Raw genomic sequence first — 24069 nt, 5'->3', positions numbered from 1 at the left:
CTTCACCAGGACAGACCAAAGATGCAGTATGAAAGACCAGCCAGCTGGTACCACATGCAATCCTGTGCTCCTGCTCAGTCGGACGCTTGGATGGCAAAGAGGGTAGACTTTACAACAACAATCTGAAAGAAAGATCAGGAGGCCACTAAGGGGGTACAGGGGCGCCTGCTGACTTGTAGAGACCTGTATTAAACCCTTAGTTAAAAGGGGTCTGCCCCCTCACCAGAATCCCATCCACAGACCGGCAAAAACATGGAGCAGAATTTCTTAAGCCTGCCGAGATTCCCACCGATCGTGAGAATGGGGGTCCTGTGCGCCAATATGAACGGAGCAGCAGGTCTACAAGTACAGGGCTCCGTTATCACGTTAATAGTTCTTTCGCTAGCAGCACTACTATACGCAATGGTGTATAGTATACCACATAATAGTAGTGTATGCACTTCTTAAATTATGGCCACGTGACATAAAGCATATAGTGCGCCTAACAGCTCACTGATAATATTTTGTACCATTTAACCCTTCACTAATTCTGCTAAATATCCCTTACAGGAGCACTGCTAAGCAATATGTAAGCAATCTGTAAAAAGGAGATTTTTTGTGAAACTCACCTGTAAAATCTTTCTCGTCTTTTCCATTGGGGGACACAGACCATGGGTATAGCCTAGGTCATTACTAGGAGGAGACACTATGCAACAGAAACCTGTGGTGAGATTCTGCTATAGGGACATGCAAATATGCGTCTTGTATGTCCACCGACACGAGGAATTCCCCTGGAAGAAGAGAAGCAATAACGGATCGGAAGGATTCCATCCGGAACCTCCGGACCCGCAGAGACCTGTTTCAGGTCTAGAACAGGACGCACCGATCCCTCCTTTCTTGGCACCACGAATAGGTTGGAGTAGAAACCTGCACCTTGCTCCTCCAAGGGGACTGGAACAATCACTCCCCTGTCCAAAAGGGAAGAGACCGCCTGCAAAAGAGCCGCAGCCCGGACTGGATCCCCCGGAGCCCGAGAAGAGAAGAAACGCTCCGGAGGCCTGGAAGCGAATTCTATTTTGTAACCAGATGTTACAATTTCCAGGGCCCAGGCATCCTGGATATGAGCTCTCCAAACCTGTTGAAAGGAGAGCAATCGGCCCCCCACAGTAAGAGGTGGGGGCACCCCTTCAGGCGGAGGACTGCTTGGGAGCCGCAGGGCGGGCAGATTGTGGCCGCGGGCGCCAGGAAGGCTGGGGCTTAAAGGCAGGCTTTTTACGGGAGTCCTGAGAGCCACCCGGGAAGGGAGCCGCCGCAGACCTGGAAGAGGAGAAGCGACGAAAGGACTGGTTCCTACAACCGGAGGACCGACCTCCAAAAGGTGCGCTTGGATCTAGATTGGGGCAGGTTGGTACTCTTGCCCCCCGTCGCGTCCGAGATAATCTCGTCCAGCTTAGCACCGAAAAGGGGAGGTTAGTGAGGGAACGCTTAGAGGAAGCGTCAGCGTCCCAAACCTTCAACCAGACTTCTCTGCGCTGTGTGACCGAAAGGGCCGAAATCCGCGCAAAGAGAATGCGAACATCAAAGGAAGCTTCGCAGAGAAACTTCGTCGCCTGGGACATCTGGAGGACAAAGTTTAAGGTGTCCGCAGAGGCATCCTGCTCCGTTAGGTCCTGATGGTGGCGCTGCAACCATACGGAAAGCGCTCTGGATACCCAGGCCGAGTCGAAGGCGGGCCGCAGGCCAGTGCCTGCTAGAGTGAAGATGGCTTGGGACAGAGAATCCAAACGCCTGTCAACTGCATCCCGTAGAGACGAACCGTCCTAGACAGGAATGGCCGTATTCTTAGCCAATCTGGCCACCGGCGGGTCGACCTTAGGAGGAGAAGACCACTACTGCACATTTTCTGCAGGAAATGGATAAAAAGTATCCATACGTTTCGTGGCAGAAAACCGGTGATTAGGGCGGTCCCAGGCCTTAGAGAGGACCTTGTCGAACTCTCCATGTATGGGGAATACAACCATTTGAGGTTTCCTAGAGTGGAAAAGAGGGAACTCCTGGCTACCAGCGGAAGGAGATTCCCCCTGGATATCAAAAGTATCCCGGACCGCCGCCACCAAGTCTGCCACCATAGTGGACAGCTTGGGCGAGGGCTCCAGCTCTGTGTCCTCGTCAGAACTGGACCTTTCCCCTTCCGTCCCTGTGAGGAGGGGAAGTGTCTGAATGGGCCTCCAGACGAGGAGGGGAAGCAGAATCATCCGAGGAAGGATGCTGCTGTGTACGCTGCCTCTTAGTGGCCGAGCGTCCTCTGTGGGAACCACTGGGAAGCGGATTGGTGTTAGCCGCAGGATCCGCGGACGCCATGTGTTCCATGACGGCCATGGCAGACCGAGAGACTTGGGCTAAGTCAGCGGCCGCCCTAGAAATGGCACAGGCCCAAGCGGGTTCTGCGGGCTCAGACGGGGCGGAGGGAGGACTGGGCTGAGTGAGAGGGGGAGGAGGGGGGAAGAGGATGAATCTGTTCAGAGGCAAGGCAAGAGTCACAGGATCCCGTGACCTAAAGTGGCAAGCCGCAAACCTGAGGGGCCGACTTGGATTTTTGGGAGGCCCCAGGTTTTGGCATGATGGCGGCAATCCCTGCAAAGGAAGGGGTCAGGGTCTACCGTTCCTGCAGCACGCAAGACAAACTATCCTACCGCGACATCGTGGAGCCGGAACCAGCCGCGTATGGAGAGCGCTGAGCCGGAGTGCGGAGCAGAAGAATAGGGCACCGCCCACAAATCGCGTCAGGAGGCGCGAAACCTGCGCGCGCGCTGGAATATGGAAAATAACAGACGCGGCCGCCGGAAGGGTAGGAGGGCCCGCCCCCTAGACACCGCTGAGGGAGAGCCGAGGAAGTTGCCGCTTCTGATAGCGATGCCCCGGACAGGGATCCTTCCCCCGTTCAAACCACCCACCAAGTGGCCCTAAGTGTCACACCGGGAGACAGTGTACTTTTCTGCGTCCTGCAGTCTTCACCCTCAGATCCACACCAGCGGAGGTCACCTCTTAGTCAGCTGGCACAAGGAGTGGCAGTGATCTGGAGGGCAGGAAGGTGACCCCGAATCTGGTAGGCCGCTGGAGCTGCAGGTCGAGCCCGGTTCCACTTAACTTCTGGGGGAGGGTGGTAGGTAGCCGGGGACGTCAGTTCGACCTCGGCGCTTGCGCCACCGAGAGACCAGGGAAGCAGAATTGCGACCCTGCGTCCCTGCTGAAAAAAATAAACGGGAGTAGAGTCGAAAATGTCACCTCCTTATCTGACACTAAGCAAGACTGAGGTCCTCCCGGTGGAGCATGGGGGTATAGCCCTGGGAGGAGGAGCTTTCTTTTTTATTTGCAGTGTCTCCCCCTAGTAATGACCTAGGCTATACCCATGCTCTATGTCCCCCAATGGAATGTACGAGAAAGATGGCATTTTATTTCCAAAATCTTTCAAACAAGCAGGATGCAAAGATACGGTGTGCACAGGTGGTTATAGACCTGAGATGGAGTGCATTCACATGAAGGTAAGCCATAGAGCGGAACCATTGACTTGAATGGGTCCACAATATACGGCATTATCTTTTGCGGTGTGGACGCACAGACCAAAAAGCCCACTGAAGAGCTTCCTTGGCCATCCTGTCCGTGCCTCCGCTCCGCTTGCGGCCCGAAATACGGGCATGGACAGCCTACAGTCGTGTGAAGGGACCCTTAGCTGATTCCACAGACATAAAATCTCTGGTCTGTGGCTCTCTTAAAGGGTCACTGAGTATTGGTTAAACTTTTGATGTGTCACTGAGACATATAAAAAGTTTTCATCAGTGAGAGTCTGAGCGATGAGACCCTCACCGTTTGCTAGAACGCAGAGAGAGAAGGGCAAGCATATTGAGCACTCTCTCCTTGCTGCAGCAGACAGAATGTAGATGGACCCGTAGACTTTCCATCGAGCCCATCTCCTACAGCGAGGAGAGCGCAATATGTGCACTCTTATTGCTCCTGGGAGTCTCAGTGCTCAGACTCCCACCGATAACTTTTGATATGTCTCGGTGACATTAAAAAATGTAACCAGAACTCAGGGACACTTTAAGCCAGCTAAAGACCAAAGATATTTTGTCAGTGGAATCAGCTGACTGTATCAGGTCTATAGCCTGCTTGTTTGATAGATTTGGGAAATAAAGTGCCAGATTTTACATATTTTGATGAGTTCTGCTTTTACAAATCCTTTGGTCACACAATCTTACGTTTATGTTACTGGTCCGATGGACACTTAAAATCTGCTGCTGCGGGAAGATCCACCAGGCACACGAGTCGAGCGAGAGTCTAGAGAACTTACGCCTCTAAATCTTATCGCAGTAGCAAATAAACATATTCATTAGCATGAAACTCAGAGGATAAAGTCCAGGATCTCAACAGGTTCAACGTCCGATGGTCTGGCTTTTACTTCTCTAGTCAGAAAGTTCTAGTTGGCGAACAAACATGAATGGAGACAACATTACCTGTCAGTGAGGAATGCACATATCAAGTTTTTCGCCTCTTTTGAAATGTCACTGTCCTCTGGGAATGTAAGTGAGTTTTTGTGATTCATGATCTTGCTATAAGTACCAACCAGTGAGTCTGCATAGAAAGGAGTGTCTCCTGCAAAACAGACAAAACATGCAATGTTATATTATATTCATGTAAGAACAAACCCTGACGTACCGCTAGTAAAGTCCTACACATGGAATCCCAGTAAGTGACTTATGTGAGGCTTATTCTCAAGCAGATGCTTCTGATTTTATACTTTTTTAATGCCCTGTAATAGTGCCACGTAGTGTAACGTTTCACTCCGGGTGTCCACCTTCATAAATATGCCATGGTGGACATTACATGTGGGCAACCCACTGCTGATAAGTGGGACAACCAATATTCTTCTGCGTCTCTGCTTGTCAGGTAAGAAGCAGATCATCCAGTGGTATCCATGGCTTCTCTGACAAGCAGAAAAGTGCACTAATTCTCCATCAGTGATAGAGGCTATGGACACTATAGACACTACTATTTTCGCAGCCCAAAGTACTGTATACAGACTGGTTTTCAAAGCTGCAGCCTCAGGTTTGACATAGTACAGTGATGGTGCCCCCTCAAGCCTACCAGGGAGCCATTACGACAATGTGGTAGTATTACAGGGAGTGCAGAAATATTAGGCAAGTTGTATTTTTGAGGATTAATTTTATTATTGAACAACAACCATGTTCTCAATGAACCCAAAAAACTCAATATCAAAGCTGAATATTTTTGGAAGTAGTTTTTAGTTTGTTTTTAGTTTTAGCTATTTTAGGGGGATATCTGTGTGTGCAGGTGACTATTACTGTGCATAATTATTAGGCAAATTAACAAAAAACAAATATATACCCATTTCAATTATTTATTTTTACCAGTGAAACCAATATAACATCTCAACATTCACAAATATACATTTCTGACATTCAAAAACAAAACAAAAACAAATCAGTGACCAATATAGCCACCTTTCTTTGCAAGGACACTTAAAAGCCTGCCATCCATGGATTCTGTCAGTGTTTTGATCTGTTCACCATCAACATTGCGTGCAGCAGCAACCACAGCCTCCCTGACACTGTTCAGAGAGGTGTACTGTTTTCCCTCCTTGTAAATCTCACATTTGATGATGGACCACAGGTTCTCAATGGGGTTCAGATCAGGTGAACAAGGAGGCCATGTCATTAGATTTTCTTCTTTTATACCCTTTTTTGCCAGCCACGCTGTGGAGTACTTGGACACGTGTGATGGAGCATTGTCCTGCATGAAAATCATGTTTTTCTTGAAGGATGCAGACTTCTTCCTGTACCACTGCTTGAAGAAGGTGTCTTCCAGAAACTGGCAGTAGGACTGGGAGTTGAGCTTGACTCCATCCTCAACCCGAAAAAGGCCCCACAAGCTCATCTTTGATGATACCAGCCCAAACCAGTACTCCACCTCCACCTTGCTGACGTCTGAGTCGGACTGGAGCTCTCTGCCCTTTACCAATCCAGCCACGGGCCCATCCATCTGGCCCATCAAGACTCACTCTCATTTCATCAGTCCATAAAACCTTAGAAAAATCAGTCTTGAGATATTTCTTGGCCCAGTCTTGACGTTTCAGCTTGTGTGTCTTGTTCAGTGGTGGTCGTCTTTCAGCCTTTCTTACCTTGGCCATGTCTCTGAGTATTGCACACCTTGTGCTTTTGGGCACTCCAGTGATGTTGCAGCTCTGAAATATGGCCAAACTGGTGGCAAGTGGCATCTTGGCAGCTGCACGCTTGACTTTTCTCAGTTCATGGGCAGTTATTTTGCGCCTTGGTTTTTCCACACGCTTCTTGCGACCCTGTTGACTATTTTGAATGAAACGCTTGATTGTTCGATGATCACGCTTCAGAAGCTTTGCAATTTTAAGAGTGCTGCATCCCTCTGCAAGATATCTCACTATTTTTGACTTTTCTGAGCCTGTCAAGTCCTTCTTTTGACCCATTTTGCCAAAGGAAAGGAAGTTGCCTAATAATTATGCACACCTGATATAGGGTGTTGATGTCATTAGACCACACCCCTTCTCATTACAGAGATGCACATCACCTAATATGCTTAATTGGTAGTAGGCTTTCGAGCCTATACAGCTTGGAGTAAGACAACATGCATAAAGAGGATGATGTGGTCAAAATACTCATTTGCCTGATAATTCTGCACTCCCTGTATATGTGAAAGCATCCATTTCAGTGGATGCTGGAAGTTTTGTAATGAAAATTGTACATAGGAGAACCCCTCTTAGGCCTCATGCACACGACCATTGTTTGTTCCGAATCCGAGCCGCAGTTTTTGCTGCTCGGATGCGGACCCATTCACTTCAATGGGGCAGCAAAAGATGCGGACAGCACTCCGTGTGCTGTCCGCATCCATTGCTCCGTTCCGTGGTCCGGAAAATAAAAATATCACCTGTTTTATTCTTGTCCGTTTGGCAGACAAGAATAGGCAGTTATATCAATGGCTGTCCGTGACGTTCCGCAAATTGCGGAACGCACACGGACGCCATACGTGTTTTGCGTCGTGTGCATAAGGCCTAAGGCAACTTAACAGAAGGTTCTCGCAAAGAGACGCAGAGAAGCGGATGCCAAGTGCAACCAACAGATCTTGGACAATAGACTGGACTTCCATTTTCCTGTGTTGTTTTTCACTTGGAATCCTGTTTTAGGATGGCTTCACACTTGACTGAATATACAGTGGAAAATCAAATGTGGTTTTGCTGCATTTGCACGGCAAAACATGCATGTATTACGTGAGGTTTTGCCGCAGATAAGCCAGCGGACTTCACTATCTATTGCAAGGGTCGTAACCGCTATTCATTCATGTGTGAACCCATCCTTAATGCTCAATGCAATGGTAAAAGTGCCTCCGCTTACTGAAGACTTAGACGTATCAAAATCCAATGCAGTCCTAACTGGAAAAGGGGAGGTGATATAGTCTAACTTACCACATGGCATGTGACGTACGTTCTACACAATGTCATCAAATGACCCAATACCCAGTCTGTCATCTGCATGGATTTTATGGAATATCACCAAGGAACTTACCTACAAGCATTTCATATAGAAAGACTCCAACGGACCACCAATCACATTCTCGTCCGTAGTAACCATCACCACCCTGAGATTTTAATACTTCAGGGGAAATGTAGTCCGGAGTTCCTACAGCAGTGTCGCATCGTACCATTCCTTCCTATAGGTCAGAGATCAAACACGTGACTAGACCATAACACAACCCAAAATTATCATACTAAAGCGCTGGGGTATTTTTGTGTGCATTTTCTATGTTTAAGGTTCCTTTAAAGAGGATCTGGCAAGATGATTTTAGAAAATACTATTCAGAAAAAATAATGCCAGAGCAGTTCTTCTTCATTGTGCTGTTCCTCTTCTGCTCCATGAAGTTTAAAATAAATTTTCTAAATCTGAAGATTATACCCCTACAAAATCTGTCACTGTCAGCACTGCTTGGACATTGACACAGTGTGCAGGGACACATCCACTGACAAGGTATATGATAACACCCAGTTGTGTTCATTTATACATTTCCGGGAAAATTAACACCATGCAGGAATATAAGCATTTAATAAAAGAGATGTGTGTACAGAGTTGTTCAGTATTATAGAAAATATGGATTAAGGTTGCAACTATAATGGTGGCCATCATTGTCCGCGAACCCTAAAAAGGGTTGTCTCATCTAAGAGTAAGTCCTCATGCACACAGCCGTTGGGCGGCCGTGGCCGTATTGCGGGCCGCAAACTTGAATGGGTCCGCAATTCCGGAGATGCAGAACGGAGTCATGGAACACAGAGTGCTTCCGTGGTGTTTCTTTCCGTTGTTCCGCACCACAAAAAAAAAAATCTCATTTTTTTTGCGGTGCGGACTGACCACGGACCCATTTAAGTTGAATGGGTCCGGCCAGCTGCACGGATGTTGCACAACGGCCGTGTGCATGAGGCCTAAGTGCCGGTCCCAGAGTTACGGAAGCTACATGGTTTGCATAGCTCCCATTCACTACGGGTTACAGAAATCACAGTGTGCCCATCCGCTTGGCTGGCACTTAGTCTCATCTCGCCGTGGAAATGGCAAGATAGCACAACCCCTTTAAAGAAATATCTCACACAATTAACTAACGTACAATAGATCTACATTTATCTTCAGCACCAAGTTCATCTAAATGATCTCAGACTACCCAGTCCTCTAACTTACAGAGTTCATCTTCATACAAGTACCAAAATCTGCAAGTTTTAAATGACCAGACTTGTCCAGCAACATATTGTCAGGCTTCACGTCCCTGCAAGACAAAAATCATGTATTCGTAAACTTTTAAGAACTTTCATTTTTAACTTAAATTGAACCTGCCTTTTCAAATGTAGCCTCGCCCCCTTCCCCAGACCACCGCCACGCTGTTATACATTCTGGTGGCCGGTTTACAATGATGATCTTCCATCTTCTGGTTGTGTCTGCAAAATGAAGGAATGACTTCAGATAGCAGTAATAAGTCATGGGGTGGAGCTGCTCTCTTGAAAAATTCTTGCTGACTTGACAGACATCCCACAGCCTCGGTAAGTTAATATGAACCTCCTAAAGCGGCATTCAGCAGGTAAGCAGTGTGCCGTTCAAGGTGAAGCCAGTGAACCCCTCTTCACTGCACATGCGCTGAAGAACAATTTACTGTAGGAGGCTTACAATGATGTACTCGGTCTGTGGGACGTCAATCAAGCCAGGGGGGCATGACATCTCTGGGGAGCCGATTCGCCCCATGACTTCTTACTGACATTTGAATTCTTTTTCTTCATCATGTCCTAAAGCCTAGAAGATAATCATGTGCAACCTGCCACCATGATGAATAACAGGTTGGTGGTGGCTTAGGGGAGTTAAATCATAACGACATGAAGGGGTTGCCCACTTTCGGTTTATTTTTACAAGTGTAACACTATTAGGGCTCATGCACAGGAACGGGTGCTGGTTATGCCCGTATTGCAGCCTGCAGCAGGCCTGCAATATACGGGCACCAGCTGTGTGCACACCCATTCACTTGAATCTGAAGGATACAGAGCAGATTCTGTGGTCTCCGGTGCTCGGCACACGTACACTGCCTGTCCAAAAAAAAAAAAAAAAAACGCCACCTGCATTTAACTAAGCAAATAGTTATGAGCCTCCTATTGGATAATTACTGCATGGGCGATTTAGCTGGCAACAAGTTATTTAACCCCAACTGGTGCAATGAGTTGCTTCTCATTTATTAAACAACCATGTTTAAAGACACATCTCGTGGTCGTGGAAAAGATGTTAGTCTGTTTGAGAAGGGTCAAATTATTGGTGTGCATCAAGCGGAGAAAACATCTAAGGAGATTGCAGAAACTACTAAAATTGGGTTAAGAACTGTCCAACGCATTAATAAAAACTGGAAGGATAGTGGGGACCCATCGTATTTGAGGAAGAAATGTGGCCTGAAAAAAAAATCCTGAATGATCGTGATCGGCGATCACTTAAACGTTTGGTGAAATCAAATCTTAGAAAAACAACAGTAGAACTCAGGGCTATGTTTAATAGTGAAAGTAAGAGCATTTCCACACGCACAATGCGAAGGGAACTCAAGGGATTGGGACTGAACAGCTGTGTAGCCGTAAGAAAACCACTAATCAGTGAGGCAAACCAGAAAAAAAAAGGCTTCAATTTGCTAGGAAGCATAAAGATTGGACTCTGGAGCAATGGAAGAAGGTCATGTGGTCTGATGAGTCAAGATTTACCCTGTTTTAAAGTGATGGACGCATCAGGGTAAGAAGAGAGGCAGATGAAGTGATGCACCCATCATGCCTAGTGCCTACTGTACAAGCCTGTGGGGGCAGTGCTATGATCTGGGGTTGCTGCAGTTGGTCAGGTCTAGGTTCAGCAACATTATGTGCTCCAAGAATGAGGTCAGCTGACTACCTGAACATACTGAATGACCAGGTTATTCCATCAATGGATTTTTTTTCTTCCCTGATGGCACGGGCATATTCAAGATAAAAATGCCAGGATTCATAGGGCTCAAATTGTGAAAGAGTGGTTCAGGGAGCAGGAGACATAATTTTCACACATGGATTGGCCACCACAGAGTCCAGACCTTAACCCCATTGAGAATCTTTGGGATGTGCTGGAGAAGGCTTTGCGCAGCAGTCAGACTCTACCATCATCAATGCAAGATCTTGGTGAAAAATTAATGCAACACTGGATGGAAATAAATCTTAGAGTGTGTATCCTTTTTTTTGTTGGCGACTTTTTTTTGGACAGGCAGTGTATGTGTGCACGAGCCCTTAGGGAGATATCACACACAGATTTTTGGGGCAGTATCTTGAACCAAAGCCAGAAGTGGATCCAGAAGAAAGGAGAAGTTTAAGTCCTTCCTTTATACAGTCCTGATCAAAAGTTTAAGACCACTTGAAAAATGGCAACACATCATATTTAGCATGGCTTGATCTTAACAAGGTTGCAAGTAGAGCTTCAACATGCAACAAGAAGAAATGGGAGTGAGACCAAAAAAATTTTGAGCATTCAATTTAATGAAAACCACGAATAAACTGAAACAGGCTGTTTTTCAGCTGATCAAAAGTTTAGGACCACACCTCGAAAAAAAAAAAAAAAAAACTAAACCCCCCCCCAAAACAGAAAATCCAACTTCCAAACATGAACTCCGTAATGAGTAGCTCCGCCGTTATTGTTTATCACTTAAAAAAATTTGTTTCGGCATGCTTGATGCAAGCGTTTCCATGAGTGGGAACTTTTCTCCAAGTGGTGAAGACGGCCGCACGGAAGGCCATCTACTGTCTGGAACTGTTGTCTATTTTTGTTAAACTTCCATTGCCAATCCATCCCAAAGGTTCTCAATTGGATTTAGATCAGGGGAACATGCAGGATGGGCAAACGAGTGATGTTATTCTCCTGGAAGAAGTCCCTTGTCCTGCAGGGCATTGTGTACTGTCGTGTTGTCTGTGAAAACCCAGTCGTTTCCACACAGACGAGGGCCCTCAGTCATGAGGAATGCTCTCTGCAACATCTGGACATAGCCAGCGGCCGTTTGACGCCCTGGACTTCCTGAAGCTCCATTGTTCACTGAAGGAAAAAGCACCCCAGACCATTATGGCGCCCCCTCCACTGTGGCGCGTTAGAAAACATCTCAGGTGGGATCTGCTTGTCATGCCCAGTAACGGTTGGAACCATCAGGACCATCTAAGGTAAAAAGAAATTCTCATCAGAGAATAAAACTTTCTTCCACCTTTGAATGTCCCATGTTTGGTGGTCTCTTGCAAAGTTCCAAACGAGCAGTTCTGTGGCGTTCAAGGAGACGGTCTTTGAAGACGTTTTTGTTTTTGAAGACCTTCAGTCTCAGATGCCATCTGATGGTTATGGGGCTGCAGTCAGCACCAGTAAGGGCCTTAATTTAGGTCGAGGATCGTCCAGTGTCTTGATGGACAGCCAATTGGATCCTCCGGCTCAGTGCTGATGAATTTTTTTTGGGTCTTCCACTTGACTTTTTTGTTCCATAAACCCTCAGGATCATTTAAGAAATTCAAATGACTGTCTTACTGAGTCCACCTCAGCAGTGATGGCGCGCTGTGAGAGACCCTGCTTATGCAGTTCAACAACCCGACCACGTTTAAAAAGGGAGTGTTTTTTTTCCCTTTGCCATCACAACGTGTGACTACCTGACAGGCAATGACAATGAATCCACATCTTTGCACAGATTTGGCCTTTTAAAAAGGCATGTGGTCCTAAAATTTGGATCAGCTGAAAAACAGCCTGTTTCAGTTTATTCGTTATTTTCAATTAATTGAATGCTCAAAAAATGTTTTGTCTCACTCCCATTTCTTCTTGTTGCATGTTGAAGCTCTACTTGGAACCTTGTGAGATCAACAATGTAAAATATGATTTTTTGCCATTTTTCAGGGGGTCTTAAACTTTTGATCAGGACTATATATGTTTATTTTCTCCAGCCCAACTTTTGGCTTTGGATAAAAAAAAATTGAGTAAAAAAAGCTGTGAGAGACACCGCCCCCTTCGGAATCCAGTCCAGTCCAGTGAAATGTGACCACAGATGTAGGGGCATTTGAATAGACAATACCATCAGGAGACCCTAATAAGAGCATTGCATAAGGCAGGGGTAGGCAACCTCCGGCACCTCAGTTGTTGTGAAACTACAACTCCCAGCATGCATCCTTCCTCTGTTCTTCTCAGAACTCACAGATATGAATGAAGCATGCTGGGAATTGTAGTTTCACAACAGTTGGAGTGCCGAAGGTTGCGGATCCCTGGCAGAAGGGAAACGCGCATTTTACTTCAGCAGCACAAACAGGACGACCTTTCAGGAACTTACCTGTGAATGAAGCCCATTGAATGAATGGCATCTAAGGCTAAAACCACTTGAGCGGTATAGAAACGCGCCCATTTCTCAGGTACATCATAGTTACTCATTAAATTGACCAGGTCTCCTCCAGGCATGTACTCCATCACCATATAAAGATACCGATCATCTTGAAAAGCATAGAATAACTGTGTATAGAGCAGAATACAGGTTATCTGGAGAACTGGATACATTCTGATTAACTGATCAATCACTGGAGGTATTCGTGAGAGGCAAAAGAACCCAAATTATGAGGTTTATACTGAGGCTTGAGTTACATGTGTGACGGATGTGACATAGGCATTGGAAAGGGTAAAAGTCAGGGTGGAAATCTACACCACAAACGGACATGTGGGGGATTTCAAATCCACACTGCAATCAATTTATGTGTTTGTTTTTTGCCTCAAGATTTTTTAAGTCTCATCCACTTTGCTGCTACTGTAGTAATCTGCAAATCTTCTGCACCCTGTTGCCGTACCCTAAAGGGGTTCTTAATTTACTAAGTAGGGCTTAGAAGCTTAGTACGTCCTAGGGGTTCTCCAGCTTGTGTGCTGTACTCAAATTTGGTCAGGGAGTGCAAAAAACAGTCCTCAGTGGAGTGTTTATACAATAGGTCTCCATAGACAAGACATCAGGCATAATAATAATTATAATTACATGTTCTATTTTTTTTTGCAGTGCAGACTGAATCTTGCAGATTGCTGACCCATTCAAGTTAAAGGGATTCTGTCACCTCCTTTTACGATTTTAAGCTGGCACCATCGCTATGTTGACTAAAGTAGCTTATTTCCAGGACTCTTCTTTTTACTTTATTTCGTTTTGTAGTTTTGATGTAAAAGCGATTTTTATGTTATGCTAATTAGGGTCCAAGGTGCCCAGAGGGGCGTTTTTCTCACTCTCCGGTGCCCAGAGACGCCCCCCTGCAGTGCCCAAGACAGCCTCCTGATAATCAAAACACCTCCCACAGCCCGGCAAACGGTTCCGCCCCCTCCCCACGTCATAATCTACCTTATAGATATGCCCCGTCCTCCTTCCTGTCTGTGGCCAGAAAACTTGCGCAGGTGCAGTACCGCCTGCGGTCTGCGCGATCATCAACCTCCTGAGGGCAACAGCCTCACAAGTCTCACTGGGCATGCGCCGAGCCCAGTCATGTGACCTGAGCGCTGTTGCCCTCAGGTCGTTGATGATCGCGCAGACCGCAGGCGGTACTGCGCCTGCGCGAGTTTTCTGGCCGCAGACAGGAAGGAGGACGGGGCATATCTATAAGGTAGATTATGACGTGCGGAGGGGGCGGAACCGTTTGCCGGGCTGTGGGAGGTGTTTTGATTATCAGGAGGCTGTCTTGGGCACTGCAGGGGGGCGTCTCTGGGCTCCGGAGAGTGAGAAAAACTCCCCTCTGGGCACCTTGTACCCTAATTAGCATAACATACAAATCGCTTTTACATCAAAACTACTAAACGAAATAAAGTAAAAAGAAGAGTCCTGGAAATAAGCTACTTTAGTCAACATAGCGATGGTGCCAGCTTAAAATCGTAAAAGGAGGTGACAGAATCCCGGGTTCACATCTACAAGCGTCAGGCACATGACCGGTACCCACACATTACGGGGCGCACGTGTTCGTGTACATGAGCCCTAAAGGGGTTATCCCATGACTAATGTAAAAAATGAAAATCAGACATCATATAGGACATGGCAACCTCTTTCTAACGAAGCTAGCCCTGTATCTCACATGGGTCCAGAGATCTCCCCATTCATTGCTCTGCTAGATTTACATCAAGCTGACAGCTCAGGTGGAGGGTCTCTTCTGCTGCAGCAAAGGGTGGGTTCACATCACGTTTTATGCCTCGGTTTGACATATATGTTAGAAAAAAAGGGATACAAAAATGCAGCACACCACCTTCTTATATCCTGCACAGTACACAAAAAAAAATAATCGTATTATTTATTTTTTTACAATGGAACGGATACAACTGTTTGACAACAGTCTGAGGCATCCGTTTAACGTGTATGTTTTTTGTATACGTTAAACGGATGGGAAAAACGTGATGTGAACCCAATTCAGTTCAGCCCAGTTACTGCTATTATACATATCATCCATTGTGTGTCCAACATACCTGAACAACCCAAGGACTGTTGGCAAATGCCATAATGTCTCTTTCTTCCCAGAAGAAGGCAGAGTCTGACCTCTTTATCATCTCCAGCTTGCTTAACAGCTTCATGGCGTACACCTTTCTGGAAGATTTGTGCCTCACCTTGCAAAACAAAAAGGAAAATTCCATCAGATGAATAAAACCAATTATTAATTATTATCTTTTGACAACAATGCTGAAACAGCTTTTGGCAGCTGCCCAGAGAAGCGGCTGTAGGACTCTGCCCGCCTTCTGTATGTGACATAAGCACCACACGTGGATACAAATGGTGAGGAGCTGTCAGCTGCACATGCACGCTAATATCAATGGGGCAGAGGGGTACCCCTGAGAGAACCAAGGATCAGGCACCTGAAATGTAACATGCCACACGTGCCGGTTGGGCCGGCTTTCGCCTCCCGTCTATAGCCACTTGCACAATTAACCTGTAAGCCCGTTCACTATTCTCTAACTACAGTTCTGTCTAGACAAAATTCTCCCAAGAGCAGAAAAACTCACCAGACTTGTTTCAGGCCTCCCATGTCATATGCCAGTGATGACGAACCTTACACAGACAGCAACCCAAAACCCACTTATTAATCGCAAAGTGCCAACACGGCAATTTAACCTGAAAACTACAATCCAATCTTCCATGTACTTTATCATGTAGCTATAATATCCTGCCTACATTCAGTGCGCCCTGCGCTGATGAATGGCAGGAAACGTCTAAGGCATATTGGTACACCATAGACTTTTTCCAGGGTGCGGGTGCCCACAGAGAGGGCTCTGAGTGCCGCCTCTGGCACCCGTGCCATAGGTTCACCACCACAGTCATATGCCATTTTAGGCTTCATTTACATAATGCAGGGTGACATTATGGATGGGAAAGCACTCCGATGTTGGAGACCATGGACCTTAGAAGCAGACTACACAGGCAGGATGAAGAAGTATTTTTTTTCTAGACTACTTTGACTTATCTTGTGGAGGGGGCCATAGCAGTAGTCTTTCCAGTCTGTGGGTCCCACAAGAACCTCGAAATGCGGAGCAATCTGCAGGCAGCAGGTTATAGAGCAGGAGGAGCTGAGCAGATTGTTATACCAGTTATACAGCAGATTCAGTAAAACTTGTATTTTATACATTGAGGGTTTGGCTACACAGCGATTTTGGGTCTGACACATGTCATGCGCCCAAGTATCGCAGTGTAGCATGGCAGCCGTAGAAATTAATGGGGACGCCGCTCGACATACAGTATATATTTGCTGTGATTCTGCGGTCGAGGCTGCCCTGTTATACTGCGATACATGGGCACGTGATACATTTGGCCGTGTACCCAAAATCTCTACAATTTCTGACTTTAGCTGTACACGGGGAGGTGTCATCGATGACAGCATAGGGTGTACAGAGAGCTGTCAGTTACTGATAGTTGTACACAGGGAGGTCTTAAGTATAAAAAGAGCAGAGAGATAAACACAAATTACAACTTTTACTGAATCTTTCCCCATAAACTATACATCAATCTGCTCAGCTCCTCCTGCTCTAGAACATACTGCCGTATCCACAAAACACTTACGGCCGTGTGCTTAATAAGAGGGATTCAAATATAATAGTAGAAAAACAGGGACTTCATACTCAAAATATGTTTGTTTACCTGATACAGACAAACGTATTTTGCTTCCAGAGGTGCAACGGACTGCGTATGGACAGCACATGGATCCATAGACATCAAATGGTACTATTAACAGTTCTGGTTCTTCCCCTTTGGACCAAGGGTCATCTACTACTCGGTTTCTCACAGACCAAGGACCTGGAGACCACCGGGTCTGTGTACTACATGGACATACAGCCCACGCGGTGTATTAAAAACTGTCCGTGTTGAGGCTGCGACACATGATTTTTATTATGACCTTCCTGTTACAGCTCTGTGCCACCAGCGATACACGTCACAATATGTGCAGTCTTGTTTTTTTATGCTATTTTTATATTTTGAATGTTTTTTTATCCTTATTTCCAAATATTGTTTGCCGTACTCTCACAAAGACTGCTTGTTTGCACATAAAATAAAGACAAATGGGAAAAACTAGAGTTAAGAATGTACGGCATCTTGAAATGGCACAGTAGGAACCAATTTTTGGAAACCGTTTTCCCACCGACATTTGCTACATGCTTCTTAGCAAAGAGACTTTGAACAGCTAAATTCATAGTGATAGTAGCATTCAGCTAAGGCTACTTTCACACTAGTGGCACGGACCTCCGGCAGGCTGTTCAGTCGGGTGAACAGCCTGCCGGATCCGTCCTGCCGCTAGTGACTGTGTGCCCCCGGACTGCCGCTCCATCTCCATTGACTATAATAGGGGCGGTGCGGAGTTCCGGCCGAGGCATCGCAGCGCACAGCGAGAGGCTGCCGGAATAAATGTCGGACATGTCGTAGTTTTATTCCAGCAGCCTCTAGCCGTGTGCTGCCGTGCCTCCGCCCCCATTATAGTCAACGGGGACGGAGCAGCAGTCCGGGGGGTCACTAGCGGTAGGACGGATCCTGCAGGCTGTTCACCCGACGGAACAGCCTGCCGGAAGTCCGTGCCGCTAGTGTGAAAGTAGCCTAAGGGGGCATTCACATGACCGTATGTATTCTTCGGTCGGCAAAACACAGATGACGTCCATGTTGCATCCGTTTTTTGCAGACCAACTGACTTCAATTGGTCCACAATCCGCAGGCAAGAATAGGACACGTTCTATCTTTTACGGAATGGACAGGTGGATGTAGAAAGCACACGGATGTCTACCATCTGCAAAAATATAGAACATGTCCAATACTAGGCAGCAAATGCGGACCATGGACCCATTGTACTTTTGGCGGAAGATGCCTGCTGGTGTGAATACACATGCAGTGCCCAGGTTTATGTGATCCTCCATCATCTTTCTGGTCTTCTAACAGGAAAAAGGCTCATGCCATTTTGTGAAATCTGCCCAAATTTAATGACCAAAAATTCGGGTTTAACATGAACTTTGGGAAAATTTGGGTCTTTAGAATCAATTCTCTCATCTGTAGATGTGACACCACAGGCGGAAGAAGAGGCTACAGAGCTCACTCAAGTGCCGTAGCCCTTCAAATGACTTATCACAGGGGAGTCCCGGGAGTTGGACCCCCACTGATCTTGAGGATAGGGCATAAATATTTAAAGAAATCAGCTTATCATATCTGCTTGAAAGGGTTTTCCAAGATTTTAATCCTCTGGATAGGTCATCAGTATCTGATGGGTGGAGGTCTGACACCCGGGACCCTTGCTGATCAGCTGTTTGAGAAGGCACCGGTTTTCCTGTAAGCGCCACAGCCTTCTCTTTGCTTTCCAAGCACAGTACCGTACATTGTATAGTTGTTGAGCCTGGCATTGCAGCTCAGTCTCATTCCCTTCTACCCTTCTATAGAGCTGAGCTGCACCTAGACCATCTGACCGTGGAACGTGTCGTAATATAGCCTAGGTAAAGCTGTGAGACTGCGGCACTACTGCGAGAGCCTCTGCCTTCTCAAAACAGCTGATTGGCGGGGGTCTCGGGTGTCAGACCCCACTGATCAGATACTGATGACCTATCTAAGGATAGGCCTCATGCACAAGGCCGTTGGGCGGCCGTGGCCGTTTGCATCACGCATCATGGATGCGGACGCAGTCACTTGAATGGGTCCGCAATTCTGGAGATGCGGAACGGAGTCACGGAACGGAACACCGGAAGCACTACGGAGTGCTTCAGTGGTGTTTCTTTCTGTTGTTCCGCACCACAAACAAATAGGACATGTCATATTTTATTGCGGTGCGGACAGACCACTGACCCATTCAAGTTGAATGGGTCCGGCCCGCTGCACGGCTGCTGCCCGTGCACTGGGGACAGCAATTGCGGTCCCCAATGCACGGAACTGCCGCACAACGGCCGTGTGCATGAGGCCTTAAGGTCTCGGAAAAATCCCTTTAAAGATTCACCAAACCACTTCAGGTAAGACAAGCAGGACCATTTCCCTTATATTGCCAGCAGAAGCAACCTACCAGTTGGACTTCACCAAAAGCTCCTCTGCCAATGACCTTAACCACTTCATAATCTTCAGCTTTCATTCGCAAATCCCGAATTTTACTTATTGTGTCTTTATCTAAAATCAAAAAAGGAGGAGGAAAAAAAAAACGTTTCAGTCAGTCCACAGGCTATTTTTAAGCAAGTTACCAGAAAGCTGACAACAACAAGGCTGGAAGAGAGAAGTCGAATTGGCAGCATATTCCTCTTTTTATGACTGAATTCTGGGCTTTCATTTAAAACACGCAATGGGAAGAACTAATTATTTGTATAAACCTGTCACTCGATAAACTAGAATCCATTTGCAGATTCCCAGTGGGCAGATATTTCAGCTCCAAATTTGGTCATGGCTGAAAAAGGCTATTTTAATCCAGGAGGGTCAACGCTGGCATGAGATTGTATGGAAGGAGCTCAGGACGCCAGAGCGCTATTAAACCCAAGGACGTCACCATTCACAATCAGGCCACTTATCTCACTTGTAAGGACGTGCAAAAAAACAAGGATCCCTTTAACCATTTACAAAAGGGGCACCTCAAACTGAACTGTTCCTGCAATTATGAAGAAGGGACTTAAAGGGGTTCTCCCATGACTAACGTAAATGATGAAAATCAGACACCATATAGTAGTACATGACAATCTCAGCCCTGCACCTCCAGAGATCTCCCCATTCATTGGTCTGCTAGATTTATGTCAAGCCGACAGCTCGGGGGCGTGTCCCTGCTCTCCCTATCACAACTCAGCAAAACTGAGCATGTGAGCTGGACAAAAAACAAACAGCAGGTTTACTAAAGGCTCGCGCCCATGAGCGGCCGGTCCGCAATATACAGGCACTGCACACTCCGTGGTGCGGATGCGGACCCACTGACTTGAATAGGTCCGTGATCCACAACATGGGACTTCACCTATCTTTTGCGGAGCGGAGGCACGGATCGGAAGCCCACGGAAGCACTACGAAGCGCTTCCATGGGCTTTCGGGTCTGTGCCCCAGCACCGCAAAAATAAAGACCATGTTCTACCTTTGGCCGTAACTTGTGGATCGCGGACCCCATTCAAGTCAATGGGTCCACATCCACAAATGGAGTGCCCGTGCATTGCGGACCGCTACTTGTGGAGGCAGCACAGGAACGGGACCCTTAGGCTCATGGGCATGAGCCCTTACTCAGTGGCTATGCTAAATGTTTCATTACAAGCAATTACAAAAGTATTCAGATCCAGGGGCTGGATTGAAAACTGTAGAATACTTTTGTAGGACAACCCCTTTAAGTCCAAATGAAAGTTATACTGACAGAATGACAGGAGCGTTATAAGCATATTATACAACCTCTCCTACACATGCAAAAATACTCTATAGACTCAAAGGGGATGTGCAGGATTATTCCTCACGAGAGGTAAAAAGAAAACCTGCGATTTTAACATTATTTTGTGGAATCTATTCACGGCATTCCCTGTGTGGCATAAGCAACAAGATAACTGTATTTTGTGGCTCAGTACAAATGTGATAATGCCAAGTTTATATATATATTTTTTTCTTTCCTCCTGCAGGCTGTCAGCTCCAAAATGCCCCTCCCCCCAGACTGAAGAAGGTAAGGCTGCTTTAACCCCCTCCTATCTCGGGATTGGTAGCAGCTAGAGATATTCTGCTTCTGAAAAATGAAAGCTGCACTTCGATTGGCTGCTATGGGCAAAAAAGTTTTTGCTTTAGACCATTTTATAAATCTGCCCTTATTTGTACTTCCGCAACTACTGACCTTTAATTAAATCTGTGGGTCTGAAATGAAAAATCAAGTAACTGCAAATAATATCTAAAAATCCCTGACCGTATTGTGACTACAGTTCCTATGCAGACCTGTGTGTTTCTGTGGAAACCTCCTACAAACAAGCCAGGCAATACGTGCATTAAATAAAAAACACGTGCAAAATAATGGCGCAAAGTCAATTTGTAACAACAGTACAATCGGCTTCAATAAACAGGCCGCAATAAAAACCATTAAAAACACACAAGAGGGAACAAAGATTACCCCTACCAGGATACCCTGGGTGAGGCTAGCACACAACATGGCCCACACTGCATACAAGACAAACCATTTTATACTAAACACATGGCAAAGTAATGAGAATATAAAATGAAAGAACACACAGCTCACACCGATATAAAAGTACATTAGTACCCGAATGTGAGCCCCACAGAGGGGAATAGGAAGGGTACAAAAACAGACAAGTGAAGAGGGGACGTACAACCTGAGCGCTGGTCATACCTGTACAGCATGCCACATACACACCCTCAGACTTATAGACGGAGATATAAAATGCTGAGGCCACGGAGCAGACTGCTGTTCACATTTATATTGAATAAAGTAAAAATCCCCTTATTTGCTAAAAATGAAGCTAGTTAAAGGGGTTGTACCATCTGGGCATCCATGACACATTGACAGAACCTGCCAGAACCGGACATTTACAGCATACCCTACTGATATGGCATTAAAGGGGTTTTCCCGACTGTTTCTAACAGATTACCACCCAGGACCACCAATCAGGTCACAGCGCTCCAGTGAGCACCGCATTCTCCTTGAAGCTTACCAAGCACAGCGCCATACATTGGAAAGCCACCATGCTTGGTATTGCAGCTGGACTGAGGTGTGCGCCTAGGTCACGTGACTGATGGAAGTGACATCACTGGCCTAGCTATGCTGCTCACCAGAGGGCTGCAGCCTCATCAAACAGCTGATCATACCCCCACAGATCAGATACTGATGACCTAACCTTAGGATAGGTCATTCATTAAAAACAGTAGAAAAACCCCTTTAATTGTTCCGATGGGACACCCCCTTTAAAGAGGACCTTTCACCGATTATTACACTATGAACTAAGTATACAGACATGTAGAGCGGCGCCCGGGGATCTCACTGCACTTACTATTATCCCCGGGCTCCGCTCCGTTCTCCTGCTATGTCCTCCAGGAATCTCCGCTCACTAAGTTATAGTAGGCGGAGATTCCAGTCACTAAGTTATGGTAGGAGGCGAGGAGTCTTGCCCTTGTTCTATCTCTAGCGCTGGCCATTCGCAGCGCAAGAGCTCACAGCCTGGGTAGGTTATTTTCTCCAGACGTGAGCTCTGCAATGCGATTGGCCAGCGCTACAGAAAAACAATGGCAGACTCCGCCTACCAAACTTAGTGAACGAAGAGTACCCGGGGAGGACATAGCGGGAGAACGGAGCGGCGCCCAGGGATAATATTAAGTGCAGTGAGATCCCCGGGTGCCGCTCTCCATGTCTGTATAGTTAGTTCATAGTGTAATACTCATGAAAGGTCCTCTTTAAAAGTCTTATTCGCACAGTGCTTAAAGGGGAACCTGTCACCGGGATTTTGGGTATAGAGCTGAGGACATGGGTTGCTAGATGCCGCTAGCACATCCGCAATATCCAGTCCCCATAGCACGTGTGCTTTTATTGTGTAAAAAAAAAACATCTTTGTACATATGCAAATTACCCTGAGATGAGTCCTGATGTGAGGTAAATCAGAGACAGGACTCATCTCAGGTTAATTTGCATATGTATCAAATCGTTTTTTTTACACAATAAAAGCACACAGAGCTATGGGGACTGGGTATTGCGGATGTGCTGGCGGCCATCTAGCAACCCATGTCCTCAGCTCTATACACAATATCCCGGTGACAGGTTCCCTTTAATCAGGAGTAGATCCTATAGGGGATGTATAAGGGGACGACTTGCTCCTGTTCTGTGTTTAGAGCCGCACCTGCATTTGTCTCACAAGCACTGATGAAAATCACTTACCAAACACTGACTGTGTGAAAGCGGCCTAAGGGCTCATGTACACGACCGTATGTATTTTGCGGTCCGCAAAAAAATACGGATGACATCCGTGTGCATTCCGTATTTTGCGGAACGGAACAGCTGGCCCTTCATAGAACAGTACTATCCTTGTCTGTGATGAGGACAGTAATAGGACATGTTCTTATTTTATTTTTTCTGCGGAATGGAAATACAGACATCCGGAAATGGAGTGCATACTGAGTACCTTCCGTTTTTTTGTGTAGACCCATTGAAGTGAATGGTTCCGCATATGGTCCGCAAAAAAACAAAACAGAACGGACATGGAAAGAAAATACGTTCGTGTGCATGAGCCCTGTAGTGGCCTCTGTTGTACATTCTGGAAAAAATACTGGAAAAAAATATAAAAAAATAGAGCACAAAGGACTATAATAGTGAAAGGGCTTTGGCGCAGTCAGTATGTGGAGTGCCACGTCTGGCACCTCAGTCACTCTCATTGTTCTGCTCCTATGACTGAGCAGAACAGAAATCATTAGCACCAATGTGAACGCGGCCTTAAGAGTTAACTTAGTTTCCTAGATTTGACATTTATCTTTAGTTTACCGAGTTACTCATGAGTTACCACACCTTAAGTAACAGCTTTACCTAGGGAACTACATGTTGACCAAGAGCGGTAATCTTACTAGTGTCCATCCTCCTCTCCGTATGCTTGATACATACTCAGAAGGACACATTAATACTCAAGTCTGGAGAACGCCATCTCCTCCTACTAATGTACAACTGGAGAGAGCAGTGAAAAGTCTTACATCGATTTAGGAAGTTGTCAATGTTCTTGTTTTTCCTCATCGCAGGGAAGTCCAAATCATACACCATAGCGTCCAAGCCATCCTGCAAGATAAAAAGAAGAAGATCTGAAGATCAGGGATATCATAGTCGAATCCTTCAGGGCGCTGACAACCAGGCGTGGTCGTACTAGGGGAACATCCAACCATCTTTATACTAAAGGAAAGCTACTGCATAGGATTTGTAGATGCACGACATTCTGGACATGGTTTTGCTGTAAAATGTTACTTTTCCTACAAACCAGATTGCGTAAAAGACCACCTTTCCTATACCGCCCTCGATGCCATGCCCTGCTGTGTTATCACTTACCTTCCCTTATAGCAGCCAGTACTGTG

General features: G+C 46.2%; 1 protein-coding gene across 1 annotated transcript in view; it reads right to left on the bottom strand.

Moving 5' to 3' along the window:
• Positions 1-24069, bottom strand: part of ROCK1 (Rho associated coiled-coil containing protein kinase 1) — a 122469-nt gene that overhangs the window by 50650 nt on the left and 47750 nt on the right. Inside the window, exons 2-8 of the mRNA XM_040431786.1 lie at positions 23698-23779; positions 19082-19182; positions 15036-15173; positions 12895-13070; positions 8748-8832; positions 7590-7734; positions 4491-4629 (exon numbers count right to left, since the gene is read on the bottom strand). Coding sequence (XP_040287720.1) covers positions 4491-4629; positions 7590-7734; positions 8748-8832; positions 12895-13070; positions 15036-15173; positions 19082-19182; positions 23698-23779 — 866 coding nt within the window. The remainder of the gene's footprint in view (positions 1-4490; positions 4630-7589; positions 7735-8747; positions 8833-12894; positions 13071-15035; positions 15174-19081; positions 19183-23697; positions 23780-24069) is intronic.

Source organism: Bufo bufo, chromosome 5 (assembly GCF_905171765.1).
Source record: "Bufo bufo chromosome 5, aBufBuf1.1, whole genome shotgun sequence".
In the NCBI taxonomy this organism is placed as follows: Eukaryota; Metazoa; Chordata; class Amphibia; order Anura; family Bufonidae; genus Bufo; species Bufo bufo.
This window is presented reverse-complemented; position numbering and strand designations above follow the sequence as displayed.